We start from the raw sequence: 25,711 nt of genomic DNA, 5'->3' as shown, positions 1-25,711 counted from the left end.
TTGTGAGGGAAAAAAATGTTACAGAGAATCACAGTCTGCTCATTTTACCATAGCACACTCGTATGTACATGCGTGCCTAATGTCACTTCTGCAGAAAGCTTTCAGTCTTTCCCTATATCCTGTCCTCTTAAAAATGCAGCTAGAGATTTTAACAAAAAAAATAGAGAAGCAGCCATCCACCCAACCCTTTATATTGTGTGAAAAATGGAGAAAATACTGATAGAACTTCTGAGAACCACTGAGAGGCTCACAACACGAATCACATCTTAAGAGAACAATTGGTGCTCCAAACCCAATTTATTATGGGATATTTGTCCTACTGCTGGGAAACAACTAACATCTGACAACTACAGTCATTTCAAAACAGGAAATAACTTAAAGATATTCCTGGGCATTTTTACCTTAGTTTAACATGAGGCAAAATCAGAAGAATAAAATTAGTTTCTTTTGGGAACACTAACTGGCTAAGGTTCAGAACAGGACCCGGGCTGATCCCTCCATATTTCAGTTCAGTGGCAGAGAGACTGCTCACTGCTCTCCTACAGCCACTGGAGATGGCTCCAGCCTCATCTGCCTGACTCACCTAGGTCCAACACAGATTCCAACCACATCCCTCTCTCCACCAGCTCTACACAGACACACAAGAGAGCTGTGTAACAGGAGTGTTCCACTCCTGCTGAAAACCTAATGAGTTCTTCTCAGCAGCACGCAGCCATGAGGAGGCTTGGCAGATATTTCAAATATTAGGCCTAAATTCTGCATTTTTGTCTCCAAGAATATAAGAAAATTCTTTTGATTCACACATACAGGGACTTTATTTATTAAGGTCTGTGAGACATTTATTTGAAACATGCATCACTGCCTATGTGATCTTTCTTTAGATACTCAACATTTCAGAAATTTAGAGCAGGTCTGGAAATTTCCACAAATATTGTTCCAAATTCCCTTATTGCTCCATGATTTTCAATCTAGCCATTCTGGATTTGTGGCATTGCAATTATAAAGAGAATGCAATTTTAGAAAATATGAAGTGGCCTATCTTTAGAAAAATACATTTACAGCTAACTCTTTCAAGTCATAAAAAGGCACAGGGATTATTCAAAAAGGATTCATTACGGGATTTTAATATCCAAATCTAAAATTACAAATATTTTTTTTAAAGATAAATATTTCTGAACAGTTTAGGAAAATGTAAGGACATCTACAGGAAATTCAAATCTGTAAATATGAAACAGAATAATTTTTGACTGGTTGAGTCAGAAAGCATACCTTTATTTTAACCTGTATGAACCTCACACCAAATTCTAATGCGTCCATTCCCCAACAGAATGTGGAGAGAATCAAAACTTATGTTTGTCTATCACTCTTGAAGCATTTTTAGGGGGTAGCAAGAAGAAGAAATTGGTTATAAAATAATTTTGAAATATAACCTGACAATAACAAAATGGCTGTGGCTGCTTGTCAGAACCAAGTTATTTGCTGTTTTGCAGCACATGCAACAGAGTCAAATCAGAACGTATTTCTGGTCCCTATATTAGGAAAAAGAAATGTTACTGGCGCCCAACTTCTAAAAAAGAAATATCAACAATCAAATAGCAATTATAAAGAAAGCAGTGCTAAACAAAACCATGCAGTATACAAACTCACATCAACATGAAGCCAGAGGCCATGCCTTTCACAGATATCAGCAATTTTGTCCAGAGGATCAAATGCTCCCAGCACAGTTGTGCCTGCTGTAGCACACACAAGAAATGGTGCTGACCCCTGCAATAGGATTCAAAACAAAAAAAAAGTTATCATTTGCACTGCTCATCTCTTCTTTGTATACTTGCAGAGCTAAAGTATAAAAAGATCTAGGAATGTAGGACAAAGATGTGACAATCCACATTTTAGTTTCCCAGCAGAAGGTACTGCATTTAATAGTGCTGGATCTCTTTCTTTTTTTTTTTCATTTTTAAAAAAAAGGCATTTTCCATTTCTACTTAACACCATCCCAGGGCAGACTTCTGCAGCTTCAGACTGTTTTGACAGATGCTAGTTTTGTCAAAATCAAAACATACCAGTTATATGACATCTCTCTTTATACGCTGATTTTCAATTCTCAGTCTTTCACATCTCACTACCATATACGCTGTCATTCTGACTGATAAAACGAAGCAATTAGCTCAGCCAGCAGACTACCCATGCAAGGAAAGGGCTCATCTCTTAAGGGTTTCCACCTGCACTGTCTCTACAAGACCCCTGTTCTCTGCCTGGTGAAGAGGAAACATCAGCTAGGGAATGTGATTTGCCTTCAGCCACAGTGGTGCACACCGTGACAGGGACAGTCACTGCTGTCTGATCCCACACCTGACCTGCAGCTCAGTGCTCAGTGCTGTTCCCTTGCTCCCACTCCTGTCTGGGAAAGAAGAAGGGCTGTAGATGGTAACTGAATGTTAGGAGAGAGACTGCTGGAAACCTCAGGTGGTGTTAAGGTCAGTCAGGTGGGATAAGGAAAGCTTTTGTCAGGCTGGGGTCTCAGCCAGCCACTGACAGCCATCCATCCTTGCTTCCCTTCAGCTAGCAGCATTCTGGCTCACAGAGCCTTGCAGATCTGTGTGGGTCTGCTGAGGAGCAGAAACTGCAGCAAAGAAAAGAAAGGGTGGAGTCTGTAGCAACTCCATGAAATTGAGGGCACCTGCCCAAGCAGTGACTGTGCAGTCTCACTGCTGGGAAGTGCCTGCTGAAAGAGCTGCTCTGCACAGCTCAGCATCTGGCCTGCAGAATGACAGCACACCTACTGCAGAGGCACTCAAGGAGTTTTGGAATTGTGCAAGCTGGGATCACAGAAGTTCACCGGCAGTGAATTAGATCTCTCAGATGATGTAAGGGCGTAACTCAATGGAGTGAAACTTTTTTAGTGAAATTAGACCTCAGCTGAAAAATCAAACTCCGCACAAGTCTTCCATGTATCTTCACCCGCTGAAATACAATATCTTTTTCTTTTTTTTTTTTAATGTTGCCACTTTAAACATCTACAGAGACAGACAGGCTTATATCACATTTACACTCTGACAGTTTTATCCTTCTTTACAGTGTAGAGGACTGTTAGAATGGTACATAATTATGATTTATTCATATTTTAGATTTTCTTTACAAACGGCTAAAGCAGTGAAAAGTAACATTGGAATGAACTTAAATTAATCCCATACATTCACAAAGACTTACCAGTTCACTTCTTGGTCATTTATTCTGAGTACAAGCTACCACAATAGTTAATCAAACTTACAAATCAGCCTGAGTCTTGAGTAGAGACCTCTTGCAAGTGAGGCAGAGATGTATCCAATGCATCTATTTTCTATTAGTGTTCCCAGCAATTTTGCCCCACAGCTACATGAAAGTCAAAGGTTCTCAAGCAGCCAATTGGCAGCACAACTGAATACAGGGACAAGTCTCAGATACCTACAAATTCCAGTAATTGCTACCATTATACTTTTCCCACAAAGAAGAGAATTACATTTTTATTACTCTTGACAACAAAATAGTTAAACTAATCTTCCTGCCTAAGTTCTCTAGAACGAGAAGACTCTTGCCTTTCATATTCAGTGATCATTTTGTGCTTCAATCACTAGCAAATACATCCTCTGTTGTATAGAGTCATTAGAATATTTACTGTAATTTACTGAAGTGTCCTTCTGTAAAAGTTGTAACAGACACAGCTGGACAGACACACTTCTGAAGCTCTGATTAAATTAAAACCTTCCAATACACCTGTAACTTTCTTTAAAATGCAAGTGAAATCGTGCTTTCCTGCAAGCAGAGCATTTTGGTTTTAAATTGCAGGGTACCATACTGAGGTAGACCTTTTTCAAAGAATCACAAATGCTAGATGATTTCTTTCAAATGACCATTACATGTATTGTTATAAGAACAAACGAATACTGTTTTCACAAAAGCAAAGGGATGATTCTCCTGCAAGCCTGCTTCCCACTGCTTTATTCTATTTCAGTCCCTTTCCCTGCCTCCCCGCCCCCCCCCCCCAGCTTGCTCAAATGAGTAAAGTACAGGTTGTCTTTCTTAGAAAATGCAAAGTAGAGAAAGAGGCAAAAAAGAGAGTTTGCTAGGTCATTTGGGCTCCCATGTATTAATAGATATGCTATCCAGCATGAAACTCAAATAAGAGATGGTTGTTTGGCAGAAAATGTATCCAAATCAGAACTTACTGTAAGCTGTTGTGGCCATGCCAGTGCAGGACAGGACAGGACTGCCTGGGCTTTTCAATCAGCCACAAGGGCAGATTTCCCAAGATAGAATTCCATGCAAGGTATCATCCATGCCATGAACATTGCACTAGCTGCTTTGTATTCACTCATCACGGACTAAGGGCAGAGCTTTGAATTCTACTGCTCTGCTGCACAAACTGGAAGTGAGAAATAGGGTGAGCTAACCAAGGCAAAAGAAAATCCTCTTGGAAGTCACATTCAGTCCTTCAAGCTCTCTAAAATAAATTATGTTGACTATCGGTAAGGACTGTCTTAGAGATTGTGGGAATGTGTGTTAATGTTGTCCAAATACACATCAGTGCCTTTCCAAATTCTTGCCTTTAACTTTCTACTTGGCAAAGTCCCTGGGGGAAAAGAGGCACTTCTCTGCACTCTGGCTAGCGTAATAGAAAGGACAGAATTCAGCATTTGAAGCTTGTAAGACAGTTTTAGAGACTAAGCCACATGTTACAGTTGTTGCTCACTGCAGAGGCAATAGAGCAAGAGCTGCTGTAATTAACTGAAAAACCGTTTTAGGAAGACATACTGCATCCATTTAAAAAAGGATCAAGGGCAAAAGAAATCCTATAAGAAATGTACTAAATACTTCAGAGCAGCATTGTACTCGGGACTTTCATTAGCAGTAAACACCCTGTGGAATTTTCCTCCCTTCTAAGAGTGTAGAACCCATAAGCCTTGCCTTGTTCCACAAGTTTGTGGCAAAGAGATTGTACCTGTAAGAAAGACATTGTTACATTAAGTGCCCTACTTTTAAGATTTTGGTCACTCTTAGTTTTCCTTCCTTTCACTCAGACACAAGCACACAGTCTGCATACACTCCTCTCTCCTTCACACTCTCTCTCCCCCTCTCACCTCTTTCCTGGCCCGCTGGACTTGTTTCTCCAGTTCCTCAGGTATCATCTTACCTCTAAGGGACACAGATTTAAAACTTTTTCAGTTACATTCAAACAGGTTAGTTATGTACAGCACTACTGCATTTTAAAAAGGCTCAGAGACCAGTCATGGCTTTTTCTTTCTTACCTTTCATCTGTTTTGATGAAGTACACATTCTCTGTACCAATTCCCAGGAAGGAGGCTGCCTTCTTCATGGAGTAATGGCACTGTAAGTGAGAGAGGCACAAAAAAAAGCACACACACAATTAAACAAGAGAAACAAATTCCTTAACAGGGAAGGGAACAGTGTACAAGTACAGCAGCACCTAACAGCCATGACAACAGCATATTCTAACACAAAAAGCAAAATGATAAGGTACATATTACAAAGCCCATCATGTACTTAACACACACAGAAAACTGGAGAAAATAAGACAAAAAAAGTTGTGCACCATGTTTAAAATGCAGGCTTCAGAAAAAAATTAGAAGCTCTATTTCATTCAATTTTTCTTAGAGCTCATTCTGCATTAGAATGAAAAGTAGAAGCTTTGAAGTGTCATCAGAGAAGAATTATTAATTGTTTCAAAATATTTTAATAGAACTAAGTCAAAAGTATCAATGACAGTAAGAGTTAGGATATGCATGAGGAAAAGGATCTAAAGGCTGTTTAACTCAACAGCCTGGAAACAATTAATTAGGTCTGAAAGTCCAAAAGCACCACTCCTTGGAAACTGGACCCTTAGTTAGGATGTATATTTGAGGCTTCTACTACTTTATGTTTGTAACAATTCTGTATGCATTCTCTAATCCCCAGCTGATGGCCACTGCCAGAGACAAGATACTCTGCTAAACTGACCCATGGCCTAATACAGCAACCCATGTCCACAGGATCAAGGAGCTCAACTCCAAAGACCTACCAAAGCCTCTGATGTGGTAAAATGGGGATTTGCAAGGCTTTCAATGTCCTGTCTCTGCAAAAGGATCTGGAAATCATGGTGGTGTGTAGTTCATATGATTGTGAACCTTAGAAACTACTGTGAGAGCAAGCAGACTTTAGACAGGACACAGCACATCTTCAAACTTTACTGTGGATTTTGCAAAAGGTTCCAGTGTGGACCAGCCTGCATTTTTCAGAAAATAAAGTTGCTATTTTAACAAAGAATTTTAGCTAGGTCTCATCACAGAGACATATCTGAATGAGTACACAGACACGTGCAGCCCGCTTCTCACTTTGCACTGAATAAAGGGCATCAGTCTATGAAGCCTGTGGAGTGCAAAAGAGGATTTTAGAAATGGGTGTTTGTTTAATCAGAATGTGGTAAAATGACTAAGGTGAGAATGCTATTCAAGCCCTATAATTTTTACAAACTTTTTTTCTTTTCAACAAATACTAATGGTTTATCTAAACATATTTCCAACATTCACCTTTATAAGGACCTGCTCTACTGTGGATACTGTTATTCCAGCACAAGAACACTTTGTCCTATTCCAGAACAAGAGCACACTGATTTATGCTTAATTTGTCTTCAAGATTAGGCTGAGAATTCAAGATACAGTAACCTTCTTAACCCAAAGGTATTTAGACATCAAAACTACCCATTTATAGCAGTGGAGCCACTTTTGAGAGTACACCACATCCCATAGGACTAGACAGTTCTTCTCAGAACCAAGACCATCCAACCCTTGGATTATCACTGCCCTCCTGACAAAAATAAAATTCTCTCTTTTACACATCATTACTGAAGGGTTAAAATAAAGCATACTCCAGCAAACACAAAGATGTCTGGAATTGCTACATTTCATACAGGAGGTGAAGCCAGGTGGTTAATTAATTCCTTTTCTTCCTGAGAGTTCACGCAAATGCAGTTACTGCAGAACATAATTAAGAAAAATGTACAACATTTTAATGTGTGGGCATGAATATATTAAGGGTATTAAAGCCTGTCACGCTTATTTTGATGAGATGGATGATCTCAGAGGGCTCTTTTTCTTTGTGACAGAGAGGTTTCCCCCACCATCACCCATTTTTTAAACAAAGGCATAGAATGACATGATGCTACTGAGTAGTTTTAAGAAAGCTTAATTTGTAACATGACACATCCTCAAGGCCTTTAGGGCTCAGTCATTTAGACTGTTACAAGAATAATCACATACATAGGTGGATAATTAGTCTTACATTACACCAATAAAGGTAATAATGATTGTAAGTGGCTGTGTGTTGTTCAGCAGAAGTTTAGAGATGTTTTTGACTGATGAGTGAATCACTTAAAATACAAGTTGCCTCCATCACTGATTTCTAGCCACTACTTTCAAATGAAAGGTATGAATCACCAAGAACAATCAGATCCTTCCAAACTGAATAAGACCTGCAAATTCAGTATACTAGTAAGTAGACAATCAGTAAAATATATCTTTTATTATAAACAATGATATGAGAGACTGGAAGAAAGATAAAAGAGGCTTGAGTACCTGAGAGATTATACCAAAAAGCAGAGGAAAAGAGAAGGAAGAACAGAGGGAATACAAAAACAAACAGGCTGCAAGAGAAATTATTTTTCCTCCAGAAGAACCTCTGTATTTCTTGGAAAATTCTGTCTTTCACTAGGACAGAAAAAGAACAACACCCATAATACTACATGGACATGGAATATGCTTTCTTTGATGAAAAAAGAGGTCTTTCAGTTATATTGATTGAAAACATGTAAGAATTTCTTCCCCCCTCTTCATTACTAGAAGCCATTATGCTAAAATGCATTGCATCATCTTAAGAAAAAATATACCAAAGAGCATTTAGCAGCTACAGTCACAAGAGCACCAACTAATTCACTTTTTGTAGATCCCTTTCCAAAATAAAGGAGCAGATTAAAAGTATTATTTTAAATACTGTGAGTTCAGGTTACCCTTGCCATGTCTCTCACAGTTTAGTTTGTTTGGACAAATTATTGAATCTGTAGCCATTTGTAGTAAGAATTTACCATCTTAGAGCACAAGATCAAATTGAACATTGGTGCATTTAAGATGTGCTGCTGTACTATTTAACCTGTATCTAGACATAGTTTTCATTTCCTGATGATGTTTGCAAAGACAATACGTTCTACTTCTGCTCATTAAAACAGAAGACAAATTTGTATTTTCTTGATTTTAAAAAGTTTCCTAGAAACATGATTGCATAAAGCAATTACCTTATTATGAGATTGTTTTATTACCCATTTTTGTCTGTTGAAATTTCAACAGGGGACAACATGATAATGTTTTGTTCTCGTGCTTTATTACTTTCATGATCAAGTCGCACTGGGGAGGAATTTAGTTTCATTTATCTAAAAACTGCTCACATCAGCATGTACATTTCAGCTGTTTACACATCCTCTTCTGCCCTTACTTACCTCAAACTTATCAGATTTCTACCTTTCAGATCAATGTAGCACATACTTGTGCCAGAATAAAGTTAGATGGGACTCAGATAGGAAAAGGGAATAAAAAGGTGGGCTGATATCTATAACTAGAACAGCATTTATCTCCTACAGAGCCACAAATCATGCCTCCAGAAAGTGGGATAAAACAATTACTCTTCTGGTGCTCCTGTCTCAAGGGGAATCGCACTGCTATGGTCCAGCAAAAGTATTACAGAGTAGCAGCATAAACAGTGTTCAGTGCTTATCACCACAGCTTTGAATGTCTAAGCATTTGCTTACAGGAACAAGGAGCCTTTTATTCCTGAAGGCCAAGCAGAATATGTGGATGAATATGAGGACCTTGGGTGGGCCATGCATTAAACATACATCTTTATATTATTGAAGAACATACCAAAAATACATAGCCCCAGATCATATAAGTCATTGAAAGTCTGTGCATTCCCCTGCTTTGCAGCAGGGCAACTCTTTCAACTTGACAAGTGGCAAACTGAAACTTAGAGACCTAGCAAATCAAGGCAAAAATCATTTTATTTCAGCCAAGCCCTAAAATGGCACAAGGACCTTGAATGAATAGTGATGTCTTTTGACTCCTTATCAATATTCAGTTCATTATAGCTTCACGGCTTCTCCATGCCAATGCTCATGCCTGATTCATGATGAACACAAACCCAGGTTGTTAATTTCTCCAAGTTTTGTTTTACTTTTTGTTTGTTTGTTTTGTTGGGAGGGCTGACTATTTACTTCTCCAGGTACCTCTTCAGTAGTTAAAACAAAACAAACAAAAAAATCCAACAAAAACGAAGGATGTTTGGATGAGGGGATTGAGTGTACCCTCAGGAAGCTCACTCACACCCAAGCTGGGTGGGATATTGATCTGTTGGAGGGTAGGAAGGATTTGCAGAGGAATCTGAACATGTTGGATTGATGGGCAAGGCCAAGGGTGTGACATTCAACAACTCAAAGTGCCCAGTCCTGCACTTGGGCAGCAACAACCCCAGGCAGCACTACAGGCATGGGGAAGAATTGCTGGAAAGGGGCCCAGAGGACAAGGACCTGGGGGAGCTGGTTGACAGCCAGCTGAACATGAGCCAGTCCGTGCCCAGCTGGCCAAGCAGGCCCATGGCATCCTGGCCTGTATCAGCAGTGGTGTGGCCAGCAGGACCAGGGCAGGGATTGTCCCCCTGTGCTCAGCACTGGCAGGCTGCACCTCAAATCCTGTGTTCAGTTTCTTCACTACAAGAAAGATATTGAGGGGCTGGAGCATGTCCAGAGAAGGGCAACAGAGCTGGTGGAGGCTCTAGACAGAGAGTGCTATGAGGAGTGGGTGAGGGAGCTGGGGGTGTTTAGCCTGGGAAAAGGCGGAAAAGAGGGAACTGACCTTATTGCTCTCTACAACTGCCTGAAAGATGAGTGTAGCCTGGGAGGAGTCAGGCTCTGCTCCAAGGCAACCACTAACAGGATGAGAGGACACAGCCTCAAGCTGTGCCAGGGGAGTTTCAAGTTGGAATATAAAAATTTAGTCACAGGAAAGGTTAAGCATTGGAAGTGTGCCCAGGGAGGCGCTGGAGCCACCAACCCTGGAGGTGGTCAAGAAACAACCGGACACGGCATTTAGTGCCATGGTCTTGTTGGCCAGGTGGTGGTCAGTCAAACGGTGAACCTGATGATCTTAGAGGTCCTGCCCAACCTAAATGATTCCTTGGTTCTGTGATTCAAGGGTGCAAAATGTTAAATAAGACTCAAAATAAATACAATAATAAAAGAACTAGGATTGTATGACACCAGTGCTTCCGTACTTGTTCAAGTGTGGGCTGCCAATTACATATATTCTCAACATGGCTTATCTGAACAAAAGCTTCCAAAAAGCCATCTAGCTTGGACTCAGTACAGGTGGATCTAAAATAATTATAAATGAATATGCCCATTTCCTCCCCCACAACACTGAATAAACACTAGTGATCTTAGAAAATAGTCACAGCATCTGGCTATCAAAAGCATCAGTTTTACAGTAAATGATTCTTGAGTACTAAAGACTACGTAGTTGTTTGAAGCAAACAAAGTATTAGAGATCAAAAGCATGGCCTTACAAATAATTTACCAATTTATTTTTCCTGGTCAGCTTTATATTTTATGATTTTGGTCTTCCTGGTGAAGCAAAGATGTAAAAGTTAATTTATTCTGGCAGACAATTAAAATTTCTTTCGACATGAAATTAAATGCTTGCTTATTTCAGGATAAGAAAATATGTTGTAGTTAAACCATGCAATGAAATAAAACATTACTTCATGATTAAAGTTTCTTGGGCTTCACTTCAAAAGCATTTATGGAACTTGCTTTAAACTAATTTTTTCCTCCTTAACTATTTTGAAGATGTAACATGAGGGATTAAGTATGAACTGGCATGTATTTTCATACACACACTTTTCAGAAAAAGAAAAGAAAGCAAACAAGAATATATATTTTTTGGGTGGCAAAACAAACAAACCACCTTTATTTAAAATGTGCGGGCTCAGTTCCAAAAGACATGTTATCTTGGAAAACTTTCACAATGCCTTCATCCCTCAGCCTTCTTCACATTAAGCCTCTCATCCATTTACACTGCAAACTGTTTGGAGCATAAACTTCTGAGCTAAAATTATCTCAGTTAGTCCATATTTTCTAATACAACAAGGTTCTGTGCAGGCTTCCACTGGGGCTTTTATATAGTAGAGTCAGAATTAATAACAACTCTACACTAATCAAATGATAAACTCTCAAAACTGAAGGGACAGGGAAGAGAAAAAAGCCTCCAAAATCTGCCTTCAGAATAAATGCATGAATGTAACTCAATTTCCCACAGGTATTTTGGATTGATATTATTCAAAAAAAAAAAAAAATTAAAAACTGGCCAGGTATTTTCAATTTTTTAAAGAAAAAATTTCTAAAGGTCCAAAATTTTTTTTTCTGAGAGGCATATGGTGGGTTTGACTCTGTACCACGACCAATCTGTATATTCAGACACAGGGCAATATGGAAGCTGCAGAGAGCCATCTCACAGACCCACAAGTACCGAGTTTAGTACAAATTAAACATGCAGAAAAAACCCTTTGACGTCCAAAACCCACCTATAGTTCCTGCTAGACTTTATGCTGTGGGAAATCAAACGCTGCAGACCTCCACAACACAGCACATGCATTCTGCTTTGCCCCATGTACAACCTATTCTTGTATCAGCACTTTTCAAAGCAGCAACATCTGTGTTTGTTTTCTGAATGCAAAAAAGCTTCTGCAGGGAAATTTACCATCAGACTTCTCCACTTTGCTCCAATATTCCACATCATACACCCATGTCAGAATTATTCTGCCAGTGCCCCATCAGATATGCAAATGATATAATTTTGCAGCTACTGAAAAAATAAAGTTCAAAAAGCTTTGCTTTGTTTTCGTTTTACCTCTTCCGAAGCGAACAGAACTAGTCTTGGCAGACCTGAGAGCCCTTTCTCCTTTATCTCAGGGCAAAACTTGTACCTTGCTAAGTTCATAGCATACATGTTAGAAATAGAGCCACCTGCAAAAAGAGACATACAAATATTGTATTAGCCCCAGTATGAGTACCTTTCCTGCATCTGAGTGCTCTACCTAGTAAGGGAAAAATAAACCCCACAGGAATCCTAGCAATGCATCCATCACAGTTTATTTCCGCCCCTGAAGGCTACATCCCTAAAATGAACCTTGGGCTCTGCAGCAGGCAAGGAAGCAGAGCCTTCTGGGATGCTCTTTGGGGATATTTCCTGAGGAATAAGAGCTGTGCCCAAGCAGTCCTTCCTGACAGAGAAAACCCTGGCACAGCACCTTCCCCCCTACACTGCAGCAGAGCAAGCTCAGCTGCCTGCACCAAGCTCAGAGCCTTGGAGATCTCTTGGGCAACCAGGCCTCAGAGGACCAAAGGAGAAAAAAGGTCTTTGGGGAAAAAAAAACACAAACAAACAAAAATAAACACAGTGAGTGGGAACTGAAAGATCTGCAAGGTAAGATCTGGACTAGTTTTATTCACTCGGGACAGGTTTTTTACACCTAGAAGAACATAACCCTTGCATAAAACTAGAACCAAAACAAGGGCAATTAATTTATCTTCTCTCAGTAGATCACTGAGTATTAAGCCAGAAATTCTTCTGTAGAAGCAAGGCTTTTACCAAAAATACATATCAAATTTGATGTGAAAAAAAATCCGTACCAGTAATATATTAAAAATAGGGATTTTTAGCTTATTTATTTTTCTACTACTCATGCGTAGGCTAGAATTACTGATTTAGTTTCAGTTTGGGAGGGGGAGTTTAAACTCATGAACTCATTTAATTTCTCTTCTCACCCCCAAAATAGATATAAAAGCATCACAATTATCCCAATTATTTGTTACCTGAATAATCTGTGAAATCACCATTATGCCTCATTATTTCAGTGTCGTGGGCTAAAACACTGCCTTACAGAACATTTGAAAAACATGGTTTATCAAGCAGCTTAAGAAATATCTGTTTGGCCTGCCTTATCATAATGTTTAATAAAATGATAAAAATTCCAAGGAATTAAGAATATGTAAATTCTTGCTCCCTCAGTTTATAGGCAGGATACACAGATCTATGCCCTCTGTCACCATGGATTGGTATCTAGCACATACATCAGCTCCCTGTCTGTCAGCTCAGTGGACTCCATCCAATGAAGCTGTTGGTATTGTTAATAAGGTCAGGAATGGCATCAGCTACAAACAATTAATTTCAAATAATTCCATATGATTATATTTAATGTAGAAGTGTTTTCATTCATTCTCTGGTCAGAATCACTAAGTTATTACTAGAAACACATAAGATAAGCCTAGAAATAAAAACAAAAGAGTTTTGTCTATCACTACACTTTTGCATGCATTTTCAAATATGCAATTTGTATGACCCCAATGTTTATAGAATTAATGGTACTAGGCAGTTTATAATGATTCAGTTTAAGGTCTGAACTGTTCCTACCTGGATTAAATATACCATCCCCTTCTTCCCAGCCTATGAATTCAATCATTTTCTTGATGACTGCTTCCTCCACCAACAGAAACACAGGGGATACTTCATATGTGTATCTAAAAAGAAATAACAGCATGATAACTGGTATTAAAACCACATAACTCATAGCACAGAGCATTGCTAAATTAGATAAAGGCTTCTTGCTCCTTTCTCTAAGCTATCAGTAGCTGATCACCGCCAGCAGTAGGACTCTAAACTGAAAACATTATGGACCTGATACAGTAGAGCAGTTGCTTAGTTTCTGGCAGCATCTCATTGACACTTCCACTCTCAAAGTAATACACCTGAGTTTTATTAATGAAGTCACATGCTTAAATTTCAGCTTTACATTTGCAAGTAAACTGTAGACAGGTAATCATTTGCAGTCAACTGTGTGCAGAATGCCTCAAAGGAATGAACAACTAAGTTTCATTAATTTCTTTTTATGTACTAAGATAAAAGTCTAGGTTTATAAACATTGAAAAAAAAATCTCTCCTCATAAACCCCAACTTCAGCCTATCAGAGGGTTTTCTCTCCCAAAGTCTTGAAAAATTCCCGCCTCTTCTGTAACACTGAAAACAGAAATCAGAAGCAAGGAAGCAAAAAAGCTGTTATTCCAAAAAGCACATTATTTCAACATCCAGAGGACAAAGAGCCACACTTACACACTGGGGTTCAGTGCTTCTGTAATGAAACGAGCCACTAACGAGTAATAATCTATTCCAGCATACAGCTGATTGAAAAATCTCGGATGATCTGGAAATAAAGATGAAAAGCAAGTGACAGGATACACCAGAAAAGAGAATGCATCACACTCCCTCTCAGTTGAATGCTGATCATTGCAAACCACAATTGACTCCATTCTCTCAGTATTCTCTGGATTTGCTGTCCTTTCCTTAAGGATTTGCTGTCTATTCCTTTGAAAGTAAATTAAATAACTTCAAAACATGTCTTGAGAAATGCAAGTGGTGCACAGAATAATTGTGAGTTGTTCACAAGTTTTATAAAGCAAAAATAAAAGGGATTGACAATTGAGTAGACATAGTGCCTTTAAACAGTGGTTTGGAGAGGCCACAGTCGATGCTCAGCCAAATCTTGCTAAGCCATAGAATACAGGATCCCAAGCAGCTGTGCCTTTTCTCCCACCAGAGTTTCAACACAGAGAGAGAGAGGCAGTCTAACAGCTTGGAACATTTTGCTGCACACTTAAAATGAATGAGAATTTAAGAGAATTTATGTACCCTCCTTTAAACACTGAGATACAGCTAATTTTGACAAAATTCTATACTATTGCTGACTGCAGAAACAACTCCGTTCAACAGTGGGGTCACCACCTAAATTTTAATCCATAGCACACAGCATTTTTACATGCAAAACCAGGTAAACAGTATGGCTTCATTATAACTGGGGCTTCAATAAATGTCTATACTCAAATTAAAGACTATTTGCAGAGCATATTTTTACATACCACGTCCTTTCCAAGGTGACATATTATAATCTAAGAGCAATTTGCAAAAGTAAGATAAACAGAACACCTTCCACTAACTCAGTAATTATATCTGCATATTATTAGTACCCTACCCCTGCAGACCAGTATCACTACTCTTCTGTGGTTTTCAAAAGCGTAAGTTCCCTCTCAAAATTATTTTACAGTTTTACTCTGCAGCAACAGTGATTGTAGCAGTTAATGCAGCCCAGAAGTGCACAACAAACTATATCAAATGTCTTTCTTACTTAACAAAATACAGCCTAAGCCCTACAACATCTGAAATCCTGAGCTACTCATTCACAGTGCCATTTCCTGAACAGATGTTGTTCATCCCTTTTCACCAAGATTGAATTACCCTGCACACGCTGCAGAAAGGTTAGCTACAGAGAACTAATCCTGCAGAGCTGTGGTGTACTGTCTCTGAAACACTGCAGGCTCTCTTCTCATGGTGCCTGGAACAGGAATTACTGCCCATCAGCAAATTAACAACCTGCAAGACTATTGCTCAAGCAGAACAATAATAAATGGAGGATAATCATCACTAAGAACATATGAGGGCAATGATGGTGACTCCAAATCTCATCACTCAGACAGCAGGAAATCACACAAAAAGGTCCTTCTCCTGCCTGTTTTTCTGGACTGTTACATATCATCTGTCTACATGACTTTCCCAAGACTTCAAAATGACAGAATCTATTATTACTTCTAATGGCATTACATTAATTACTTTTCAATTAGTTTGCCATTATTACACGTACTAGTCAGGCCTATGGTCACCAGAATTCAGTCATACAACTCTTTGCACCCTTGTATAGGCAGGAGGGAAACAAACATTCACACTCCCAGTTCCCTCAAAGGTGGCAGAGGTTTGTATCCCATCCCATCCCAGACATTATCCCATCTAAGCAGCATGCAGAGCAACAATGCTTAAGACCCCATTCCTACTGGTTTTGACGCTGTATTTTATAACATCACGGCACAGCTGCAGGATCTTCTGATGACATTCTCCAGTGTCCCTCATTTCCAGGTCAAGAATCTCCTTAAGCTTTTCGGGGGCTTGCCATTCACAGACCTAGTGATGGGGAGCAGGGCAGACATCATCAGTGAACAGCTCAGCCAGGAGCAAGAGGTTAGAGAGTGCAAAGTAATCACCCCGTTCAGCTCTGCTTTCACAAAACTTCCCATGGCAGGGCAGCGTGCCACCAGAAAATATATCCAGTCAGCTGGCCTCATGGGATGTTGGTTTTCTCATGTCTCAGGCAAGACTCAAGCATAAACATTAGAGTGGGAAATGCTGAAAGGCAGAAAAGAAAGAAGCCTGCAGCTCAAATTCTGCCCTTAGCTAAGGATTTGTAATCACAGCATTTCAGATGCTGTTCTGCCAAGGGGTAGGAGCAAGCAGGGCATGCCCAAAGGCAAGCACGATTTATTTGCAAGACCTCTTCCCATACAGCCTCTTAAGCAGGGTCTGCAGAACCCACAGCAATCTTAAATGTTGTCCTTTCACGGTGGTACCACACCCACTTTCCTCCTTCTCCAACACCAGTGCCAGTGCCTCTGAGGACAAAACAAATACCTCAACCCCACACCAAACATGAAAAACACTACAGCCATTTGTGAGCTCAAAGAAAATGACCTTGTATTCTGAGATTTAAAAAAAAAATTAATAATTTTCTAGCAGATATGTATGCTAATTATGTTATTGGAAGGTTTTATAATACATTATTTATTAATTTGTAAGGCTGTATTTTATTTTGGAGCCAAGCACAGACTAGAAACAATTTTGAGGCTACTTAGAGTGCAATAAAATAGAGCTTATAAAAATTGATTTATTGTTCATTACCTTCAAGACAAAGTCTCAACAACACTCTATGGCTTTACCTTTTCTGTTACATCGTCTGCTTTCTGGACAACTTCTTCCATTATAATCTTACAGGCCTCTTCCACAAACTTCTCTCCTGCTTTTGAGTCCATTATCGGACCATTTAGGATGACCCCATCCACCACAACAGCATTCTTCTTCTGGAGCATTTCCTGCTTGCAAACACCAACTGTAAGAGAAATAACTCATCATTAAAGCAAGGATAAATAAATAATAAACTAAAAAAAGAAATGTTCTTTCACTGCTGGAGATTTAGTCAACTTAAGAAAAACCTCACATGGACTTTTTACCCATACAAAAATCCTAGATTTTGGTGGAAGAATCTTTACAGACAAAAAAAACCCCACATTACTTCAAACATAGACTGTTATTCTGCAGGTAATAATAGCCTACTTGTATTGCATCTACTGCTTTCTCTAACATACAAAAGCACATAAGGGACCTTCCAAACACAGAGGAAAATGCAGTTCTGGCTTAGAACATGTTACAGCTGTACAAATAGAAATACAGAGAAACATAATGGGCATTTTTCTTAACTGAAACTGTTTCCCTCCACAAGCCATCCCTCTGCTCCCACTTTTTCATGAAATAACTTTTAGCTCTGTCTCCTGTGTCTTTATGCTTCTCCTTCCCACCAGCCAGTCCTCTTGCTCAGAGTCTTCTGAGAATCTTCTGCATTCTTTGCAGAGTGCTTCACTGACCCCCACTCCCTGAAAAAAACCCTTTTGATGTCACATACCTGTACTTCTTTCTGCCTTTTTCCCGTCAAGTGCCCTCAGTCACTAATTACAATAACCTGCTGGGCAGATTATCTTGTTTATTCCTTTCTCCAGTGATGATCTCTTTCCCCTCCCTTACCCAGGAGACTTACTCTCCTGATGTGTTCCGTGAACACATTTTTGCTGCCACCTTTGCATTACCCCGGAGAGCTCATCCAAGATGCTTGTAAGACACTGGCCAACAGTGCCAACTATTTATCTCTTTCAAGTATTGATTTCATATGGCAAGATCAGGACTCTGGCTTTCACCGGCATGAGGATGAAGATGAAATTGAGACATTTGGAGATAGGGAGGGAATAGATATTTGAAACAGTATCGCGCTGAAAGGAGAAGCGGTAACTACTGTAACCAAATGATCTGGGTTACAGGCGGTATCTGTCCGCTGATCCTGCTTTAGAATAGCCAGGCAGCACTGCCACCATGGGTTGTCCTCATTTACAGTGAGGATGGGGCAAGGCTGGGGTGTATGGAGAAGTGGGTGTATGTTCTGTGCCCAAAACAGCTTTATCTTATTGCTTTACTTTTTGCTTACAAAATAGAGAAGACAGGTGGCCCTTTCACAGGTCTAAACAACTAAATTTCCAGAGGACTGCCAGGCACTGCAGTCTGACACATTCATCATGTTTATCATAATTACAGCTCCTCATGCACAGGAGGACTTAGAAGAACAACAATGATGCTTAGAAATGTGCATCACTTCAAGGTCCATTGATTGAAAGAAAGCCTGCTAATCCCATGAGCTTTTATATTCTGGTGACTCAGAGAAGCTATTCAGTTCACTTTGACTTATCAGGAGGCACATGACAAACAAGACAAAATACTGACATGAGATGGGAGCTCACACTTCTCATAATGCTGCCAACAAAAATAACACACATACCCCCCTCCCCCCACCTCTCTGAAATTATTTTTAATCCAAATGGGCAGCATACTAAATTTTTCTGAACAGAGTAGCCTTCAGCCCATTGTTACAGGAAAGGCATAGATGTTCCTACTGGACAGATGGAGAACAAGCAGGCAAACAGTATTAAATCTTCAACAGGCAAAGAGGGAAAATCACAGACATCAAAAACGTCAGTTCTCATCATGCTTTCTAGCACAGCACAGCAGAGGCACTGTAAAGAAACTGCAGCTTTGAAAAAGTCTTAGATGTTTATCTCTGGAAACACAAGCTAGTAGGTCAACTTTATAGGATTTAAAACCCTGGGTATCACCAGCAAATGGAAGGCATCAGGGCTTTGGGCAGAGACTAATTTTGTGTTGAGACTTAGTTATTTGATGCATAAATAGCTGCCATAAGTACTATTCAGAGTTTAACACAAATACAAAAAAGAATTTCAACCTTAACATCACCTGGAGAGTCTATGATCTCTATGTATGCCAAAGGTGTTTTGTTTCTATGAAAAATAGGACAGGATCTAAAAAAGAACTCTGCGGGAGATTAATATCCATTGCAGAGCACAGATATTGATACTTCCTTTGGTTACAAGCGGAATAGATGGCAGAGCAAGAGAACTCACTAACTCTTTAACTCCTTTTGTTTGTTGGTTTGGGGTATTTTTGTTTTTGTTTGGTGGATTGGTTTGGGGTTTTTTTGTTCTCCATAAACTCTCTGCCAGAAGCAGAGTTGTGAAAAAGATTTCTATTGGTAACTCCCTTAGCCCTGTTCCTGTCACTTTTGCACAGAGAGAAAATAACTAATATTTCCATGACTTTACAATGATCTTTTTACAGGAATTCTGCAACAGCAGAATTTTACATTACTTTTTCTACCAGGTCTTTAGGGAACTGAGTCATAGGTCTAACAGCTTCCTGTTTGAAGCAGGTCTGTGCACTCAGTTTTACAGTCTCCCTAGGATGCTTTGTGGATCCTGAGGAAGATATGATCTGGAAAATAAGTGATGGTCTACCCTTAATCCCCACATCTGTTTCAGAACTTGGGCACAGCCTATGAAAGAAAGGCAAAGCAAAGAGGTTGGAAGGAAGAGATGGAAGACAGACTTCATTTCCACAGCATTTCACCTGTGTAAAGCTCCAGCAAAGAGTTTGTAACTCTGCCCATATTTTAATTCATGGAATAATACTCCTTGCAATTATTTAACACTTCCTCAATAATTTTTTTGGTTATCACTTATAATTTCAATCTGAATTTGTTGTGAATTCTGCCCTAGAATATACCATAAGACCATTACCTGAAATTAGCAGAAACAATTACTTCACAATCAGGTGTTAAATCAAGCCCCAAGCACACACATTTTTCTGAGATAGTCTTCAGGTTTCATAAACCACTACTGGATACATACACTCGTCTCATCCCTCATGATCTTTCTGCAATTGATGGTACTTAATCTTCTACTTGTACTTATCTGACTTCTGGAGTTCTTATGAGATGACCAAACTCTTCCCTATCAAAAAATTTATGTGTGTCCCCTGGGTTGCAGTAAAACCCTGGAGAAGAAAACTAAATAGATTATAAACATCTGAAATTCCATATTTTTTTTCTTTTTATCACATTTTTAAAAGAGGCCAATGCTCAATTTATTATGCTTTAGCTAGATGAACCTCCAGAAAGATTCCAGGCTCACTTTCTATGTCACAATTAAATAGATGCCTTTAACACATTCTCAGAGCTCAGCATCCAAGCTAAGAAACACACGCTATGCTGATGATACATGTTGTGTCTTATAAAAACAATCATTCATCAAATGCTCACATTACTTTCCAAAAATTTTGGGCCTTTTATATATCTGTGACAGATGCATCAGATTGTACTAAAGGAACATCACTTTCTTTGAAGTGGGAAAGCCCACTTCATAGAAACAGCATCTTGTCACATACACCTCTTTTGTTTTCAAATATGATAGGGAAACCATCTAGAGATGTAACTGTAATAAATATGTTCTTTCCTATTTGGGAATACAGAAACATACTCTGCAGCAGACTCAGAAAACAGACTTCCAGAAAATACATCAAATACAATTTCAGCCAAATGGCTCCAGGCTTGAAAAAGAACTCAAAATTTAGCAAATGGAAGTGCTTTAACAGAGAGATTAAGAATTACTGACTGTTTAAGATATTTTTCTGCAAAAGAGAAGACTCAATTCTGCTCCAGTTGAAGGCAATTGGGCATTCAGCCACTGGCTTCAGCAGCAGCAAAATCAAGCATATAATTCTCATATTTCATCCTGAAAGAAATATTCTATTACAGAAGCCTAAGTATTTCCAACCAGCATTTCATTTTTATGATCAATATTATTTTCCCAGCAGCAAACATAAATTAATTGGAGTTGGAATAAAGAACAGAAAAAAAAATAAACATTTTTTCAGATGTTTCTATATCTTTATGTAAGTACTACATATATTTTAAAAGCTTCATCTGTTTCTATATTTGACTGCTAAATCCTTGCACTATAAAAAGAAACTGAAGCATTGTACTTGGCCCATTCTAACAATATTTGGGAGAGCAGCATGAAATTATCAAAAAGATTTACTGCTCACAAGGTGAATGAGGAAACAGAAGGGAGCTTTTGTGAAAGAGTAGCTTGTGCTTGAATGCCACAGCCAAATCCTGTTCAGTTTATACTGTATTAGCCCCACTGACTATTTGAGGAAATGCAAAAATCTGGCTTTGACCAAAGGCCTATTTCTACTTTGCAACAAATGCAGTAGTAATTGCCTGCATTAATCAGAAAAAAAAAATAAATTTCTCATTCTGTATGATCAAATCATGAGTCTTCTTTCAGTTTGTCCAGCAAAAGAAAATAAGTGCCTTCAGTATCAAGACTCCACCATGTTTAATGAATTACTGTGGTGCCAGATCATGTATCAAAGCATTAAAACATACTTGTCCCACACTATGCAGCTATTTGAGTCCCTTGGTATAAACAGTCTTTAAAGCCACTTCTGTTTCTTTAATCACTGCTTTCTGTACATATGAATAAAGCAAAGCCACTCCAGTCTTAGGGCAAAAATATATTGTTTCTTTGTAAACTGATTTCCCAGGCCTGTCACCAAGTAAAGGAGATGCAGTTCTCTTAAAAACCAGTATATAAAATTACTTGTTGTCCTGGAAAAGCTATCCATAGGAAATAAAAAGGAGTAGGCATGTGTATGGTAGGGCTTATGCAATTCCCCCTGTATTAGATATTCTTGTTTTGCAGATTTATGGACCAGGCCTGTGGACAGAGAACAAGTTGGGTACTTCCCCTCAGAAGGTCGGCAACAGCCACCCCCACACAGGAATCCTCTGACTGTGAAAAGGCAAATGTGACCTTTACAGAGAAGGACCCAAGGAAAACAAAAGTGCTTGTGTCTGGGCTCCAAAACCCCTGAATAGACTCATTGAGCTCACTGCTAGCACTGAGCAGTAACAGCACTACAAATGGATCCTATTCTCCATCCCACACCTGAATTCCCCTTTCCTAAAGAAAGGGCTGGGAGAATGAAATGAGGAGAGGAGACACATGAATGTCTGCCAGGGAATGTGAGGACCACACTGGGACAGAGGTCCTGCTTTCAGAGGTCTTTCCTGAGTTCTGAGGAAGGACGCTTTCTAGCTGAACGCTCACAACATATCATGTTGTGCTGTCCTAGGCAGGATTTGCTAAAAAAAAAAAAAAAAAAAAGGCAAGTAAAATTTAAAATATAAGATTCAGACATTTTTGTGCAGCCAGTCCCTGGGAACTGATGTTAATTTTTCATAACAACTCTGCAATGCTCCAACCAATAAGTGCAGGAATGATTCGTGCTGTAACATTTCCAATTAGGAAGAAAGGCTGTGGAGAATCGGAATTCACCTTGCTGCAAAACCAAGAAATGGCAAATGCCAACTATGAAATGGAAATCCCAACTCCCTGACCCCAGTGAGATTTTTTCTCACATGTTCTAACACTTAACACCTGCTAACAGTGTAGGAAGTGTCTGAGAAACAAAATTTTTTCATTTTAATTAAAAGTTGTGTATTGATAATGAGCATCTAATGAATGTTCATTTTTTCAGTGGAAAAGTGTCTGAATCTGCAACATTCAATCAAACCACTGTGGATGGTACAGAAGAGCTAACTTCAGGAGGCTGAGTTCAAACAGAAATGATGAATACAGGTGTGATACACATAGAACACATAGAATCCCTGAGACTTTTATTGTCCAGTGGAAAAAAAAAAAAGATTAAATGAAAACACAAATAGCTTTTTTATCCAAATGGAAGTTCTACGACTTGTTTTAAAAGGGCTCCTGACAGCCTGCAATTTCATGCAAGAGCTATATTTTTAATCATAATATAAAATCAACTTTTAGCTCCAGTCTTTCAAAAATCAACTAAGAAGGCAGTAATTTACTAAAACTGAGTTTAGTGGGATTCAGTGCAAGTTAAAATGTAGCAATAGATGGAAAGTCTAAATTTCATTTTAGGAAGTTTTACCTGCACATTCAAGTTATAGTCAAAACAAGTCTTTTCCTCTCACTTCTTCATATCATAAACACTTCCATATTTTCTGCTTCCTACAAAGGATTTCCAGTTGCTGTTCAATAATAACTCACACCCACAACACAACTCTGAGATATGCCCTTATTTACTAACATGGGGAAGCTAGTGCACAGCAAATCAGAATGTAACTTTCCAGACCACTAGGTGCTCTGACAGTTCCTACCTGGATTTCATAATTTATTAGCCTATCAGTTCAATGTAAAAGTAGTTTAAAGTAGCTCAGTGCACTTTCAAAAGGGAGCAAGTGGCCTTGCCCAGGCTGTTATAACGCTGCTGGTGACATCAGCAGAGATTGGTGACACAGATGAGGGACCCAGCTGAGCTCTGGACACACCATTCCAGGTTGTGCCTGCCGTGGGTTTACTTCCTGATTTTGGGAAAACACTCCTGAGCTGCAAGAGGTCAGGCTGCTGCATGGCACTGGCAGGAGCCATCAGAGCACCCTAGAAGTCCTTGTCTGGATGGTGCTTGGTGGAAGCCCAGATCTGATCCTGCTGTGCACACGAGGGCTCAGCAAGGGCAAGCTGGAAGAGACCCAGACAGAGCCACCAAACTGCCTGTAGTCCGACTGCACCCAGAAAATGGATACCTTGTTTTGCTTGGGGTTTGTTTTTTTGGACCATGCCAAAACTTAAATCAGTCATTTGACCTCAGCATTAGCACTGCAACCAAATACCAGGTACATACAGCGTTTGTCACTTGCTCTTTCCCCTTCAGGCTGGTGCCTGAGCTTTTTAATATGATATATTGGCCCCAAATAGGGCTCAGTAATCCCTGAACAATGGAGTAGAGCTGCTTGCAAAAAATTAGTTTAAGCAGCTCAATCAGACCCTGCAAGCTGTCTTGCAGTGTAACCAGCAGAGGGATGCCAAGCCACTTTAAGACAAGCTTTCTTGTTGAAACCCTGACATTTGCCAATGGACAAGATCATATTTATAAGGCTTTTCAGCATACATGAGATGCAATAAAGGGCAGAGATAGCTAAGCTTTAGAGACACAAGCATTTCCAAATTATCTAGATTTAACCAACTACTCCGTAGAGTCATTGCTACTTTGCTGACAAAAGACCATGGTCACTAAGAACCACCTTTCTCGTGACCTTCATGAGACTGGAAAGCTTCTGGTCCAGTGGCTTTTACTTTAAAAGACAATTCTATTTGCTGAAGCTTGACAAGTTTTCCATTTAAAAAAAAAAAAGATCACATATACTCAAGAAATGGTAACAGAGACAGACATTCATACATTTGAATCAGGTCAAAGACACCTTTTATTACCCTTAGATGAGGCCTGACAATAATTATTAACAGAAATAACAACTACTGGTGCGCTACAAGGCAACAACAATTTGTCTTTTCAATTTATTATTCCCTCATTGCCTATGTGTAAAGCCCAGTAATGCCAAAATAAGATTACTTGTGTGCACAGATGGGAGAACAAAAGGGAGAAAGTGGCCCAAAATTAGCCACCTCCTGATGAGCATCCTGCACTTATCAATGCTTTCAACAATTGCCTGCCACAACCTCTGCAGTTTTTGTCACAAGACAAAGCAAAAAAGGCCATAAGAAATCTAACTTCTGATTTCTGCAAAGCTTGAAGAGGTAAACATCTGGGATGAGCATAAAAAACTATCTCAAATTGGACCACAGAGTAGGAGGAAGTCAGAAATACAGACATGTACTTCAGTGTGTCCATTTTTTCTGTCTTGAATACGTAATAAATGCTTATGCAAATAGAAATGATCTTTAAAGAAGCAGGCAGCTTAAAATAGTCAAGAGCGGGGAAATTAAGGCAAATGAAATCTAAACTGTTTAATAGGCAATAATAGCTGAATCAGTATGCAACAAGATCTCATAACGCATTAAAAAGTGACAATTCCTGGTTGTATAAGTGACAGTTTAAAAGATGCCTTAATCAAGAAAGAAAAGTTATTTATTGAACTTCTCAAATGTCAAATTAAGGTTCTTCACTAAATGTTCATTAACTGCCAAGAAAATTCTTATTAATTTTAAAGCACCATGAATGCACTCACTCAGAATGGCTTTATTTGACGCAAGCTTCATTTCCTGCAAAATGATGTCTCCCTTCCTTTGATGAAGTGATATTAGGAAAGATCCAAGTACCTCTTTTATCTGGTCAGGTTTTAAGACACAGGAGAGATCCTATCCCCCTGCTCTGACCAAAATACTAACCTGAGTGTCACATTACCAGCGCCTTAAAGCCTCCCTAACTCCCAGGGTGTTTCACCACGCTTCACATTACAGCTGCTTGAGATGGCAACATGGCAACGCCTTACACAAAATGTTTGCCAGCTCACCTCCCCAGCCTGCTGGTGGCACAAAACTCCCCATTCATACCAAATACATGCTGAGCCACCAGCAATTCGGAAGTTTAAAAGCAGCATATTGCACAAATGCTGGCTGCTCCCTTGCTCCTGTGATTGCCAGCTCTGACTCTGTTGATGAGCTAGCAACCTGCTTGAAACTCTGCTTAGCACGCTCAGACTT

The 25,711-nt window shown here is 39.3% G+C and overlaps 1 protein-coding gene across 1 annotated transcript in view; it reads right to left on the bottom strand.

The window, feature by feature from the left end:
- The window catches only part of GADL1 (glutamate decarboxylase like 1), a gene marked incomplete at both ends in the record, with an annotated part of 75,684 nt that extends 50,417 nt beyond the window's left edge, over window positions 1-25,267 (bottom strand). Inside the window, 9 exons of the mRNA XM_084220123.1 lie at window positions 1,648-1,764; window positions 5,115-5,169; window positions 5,283-5,362; window positions 11,979-12,094; window positions 13,542-13,648; window positions 14,238-14,328; window positions 16,007-16,133; window positions 16,943-17,112; window positions 25,237-25,267. Coding sequence (XP_084076249.1) covers window positions 1,648-1,764; window positions 5,115-5,169; window positions 5,283-5,362; window positions 11,979-12,094; window positions 13,542-13,648; window positions 14,238-14,328; window positions 16,007-16,133; window positions 16,943-17,112; window positions 25,237-25,267 — 894 coding nt within the window. The remainder of the gene's footprint in view (window positions 1-1,647; window positions 1,765-5,114; window positions 5,170-5,282; window positions 5,363-11,978; window positions 12,095-13,541; window positions 13,649-14,237; window positions 14,329-16,006; window positions 16,134-16,942; window positions 17,113-25,236) is intronic.
- Between the last annotated feature and the right edge of the window lie 444 nt (window positions 25,268-25,711).

The sequence above is a fragment of the Fringilla coelebs genome, assembly GCF_963513975.1.
Source record: "Fringilla coelebs genome assembly, chromosome: 1".
NCBI classification, from domain to species: Eukaryota; Metazoa; Chordata; class Aves; order Passeriformes; family Fringillidae; genus Fringilla; species Fringilla coelebs.
Note: the sequence above shows the minus strand (reverse complement) of the source record. Positions and strands in the feature narration are given on the sequence as shown.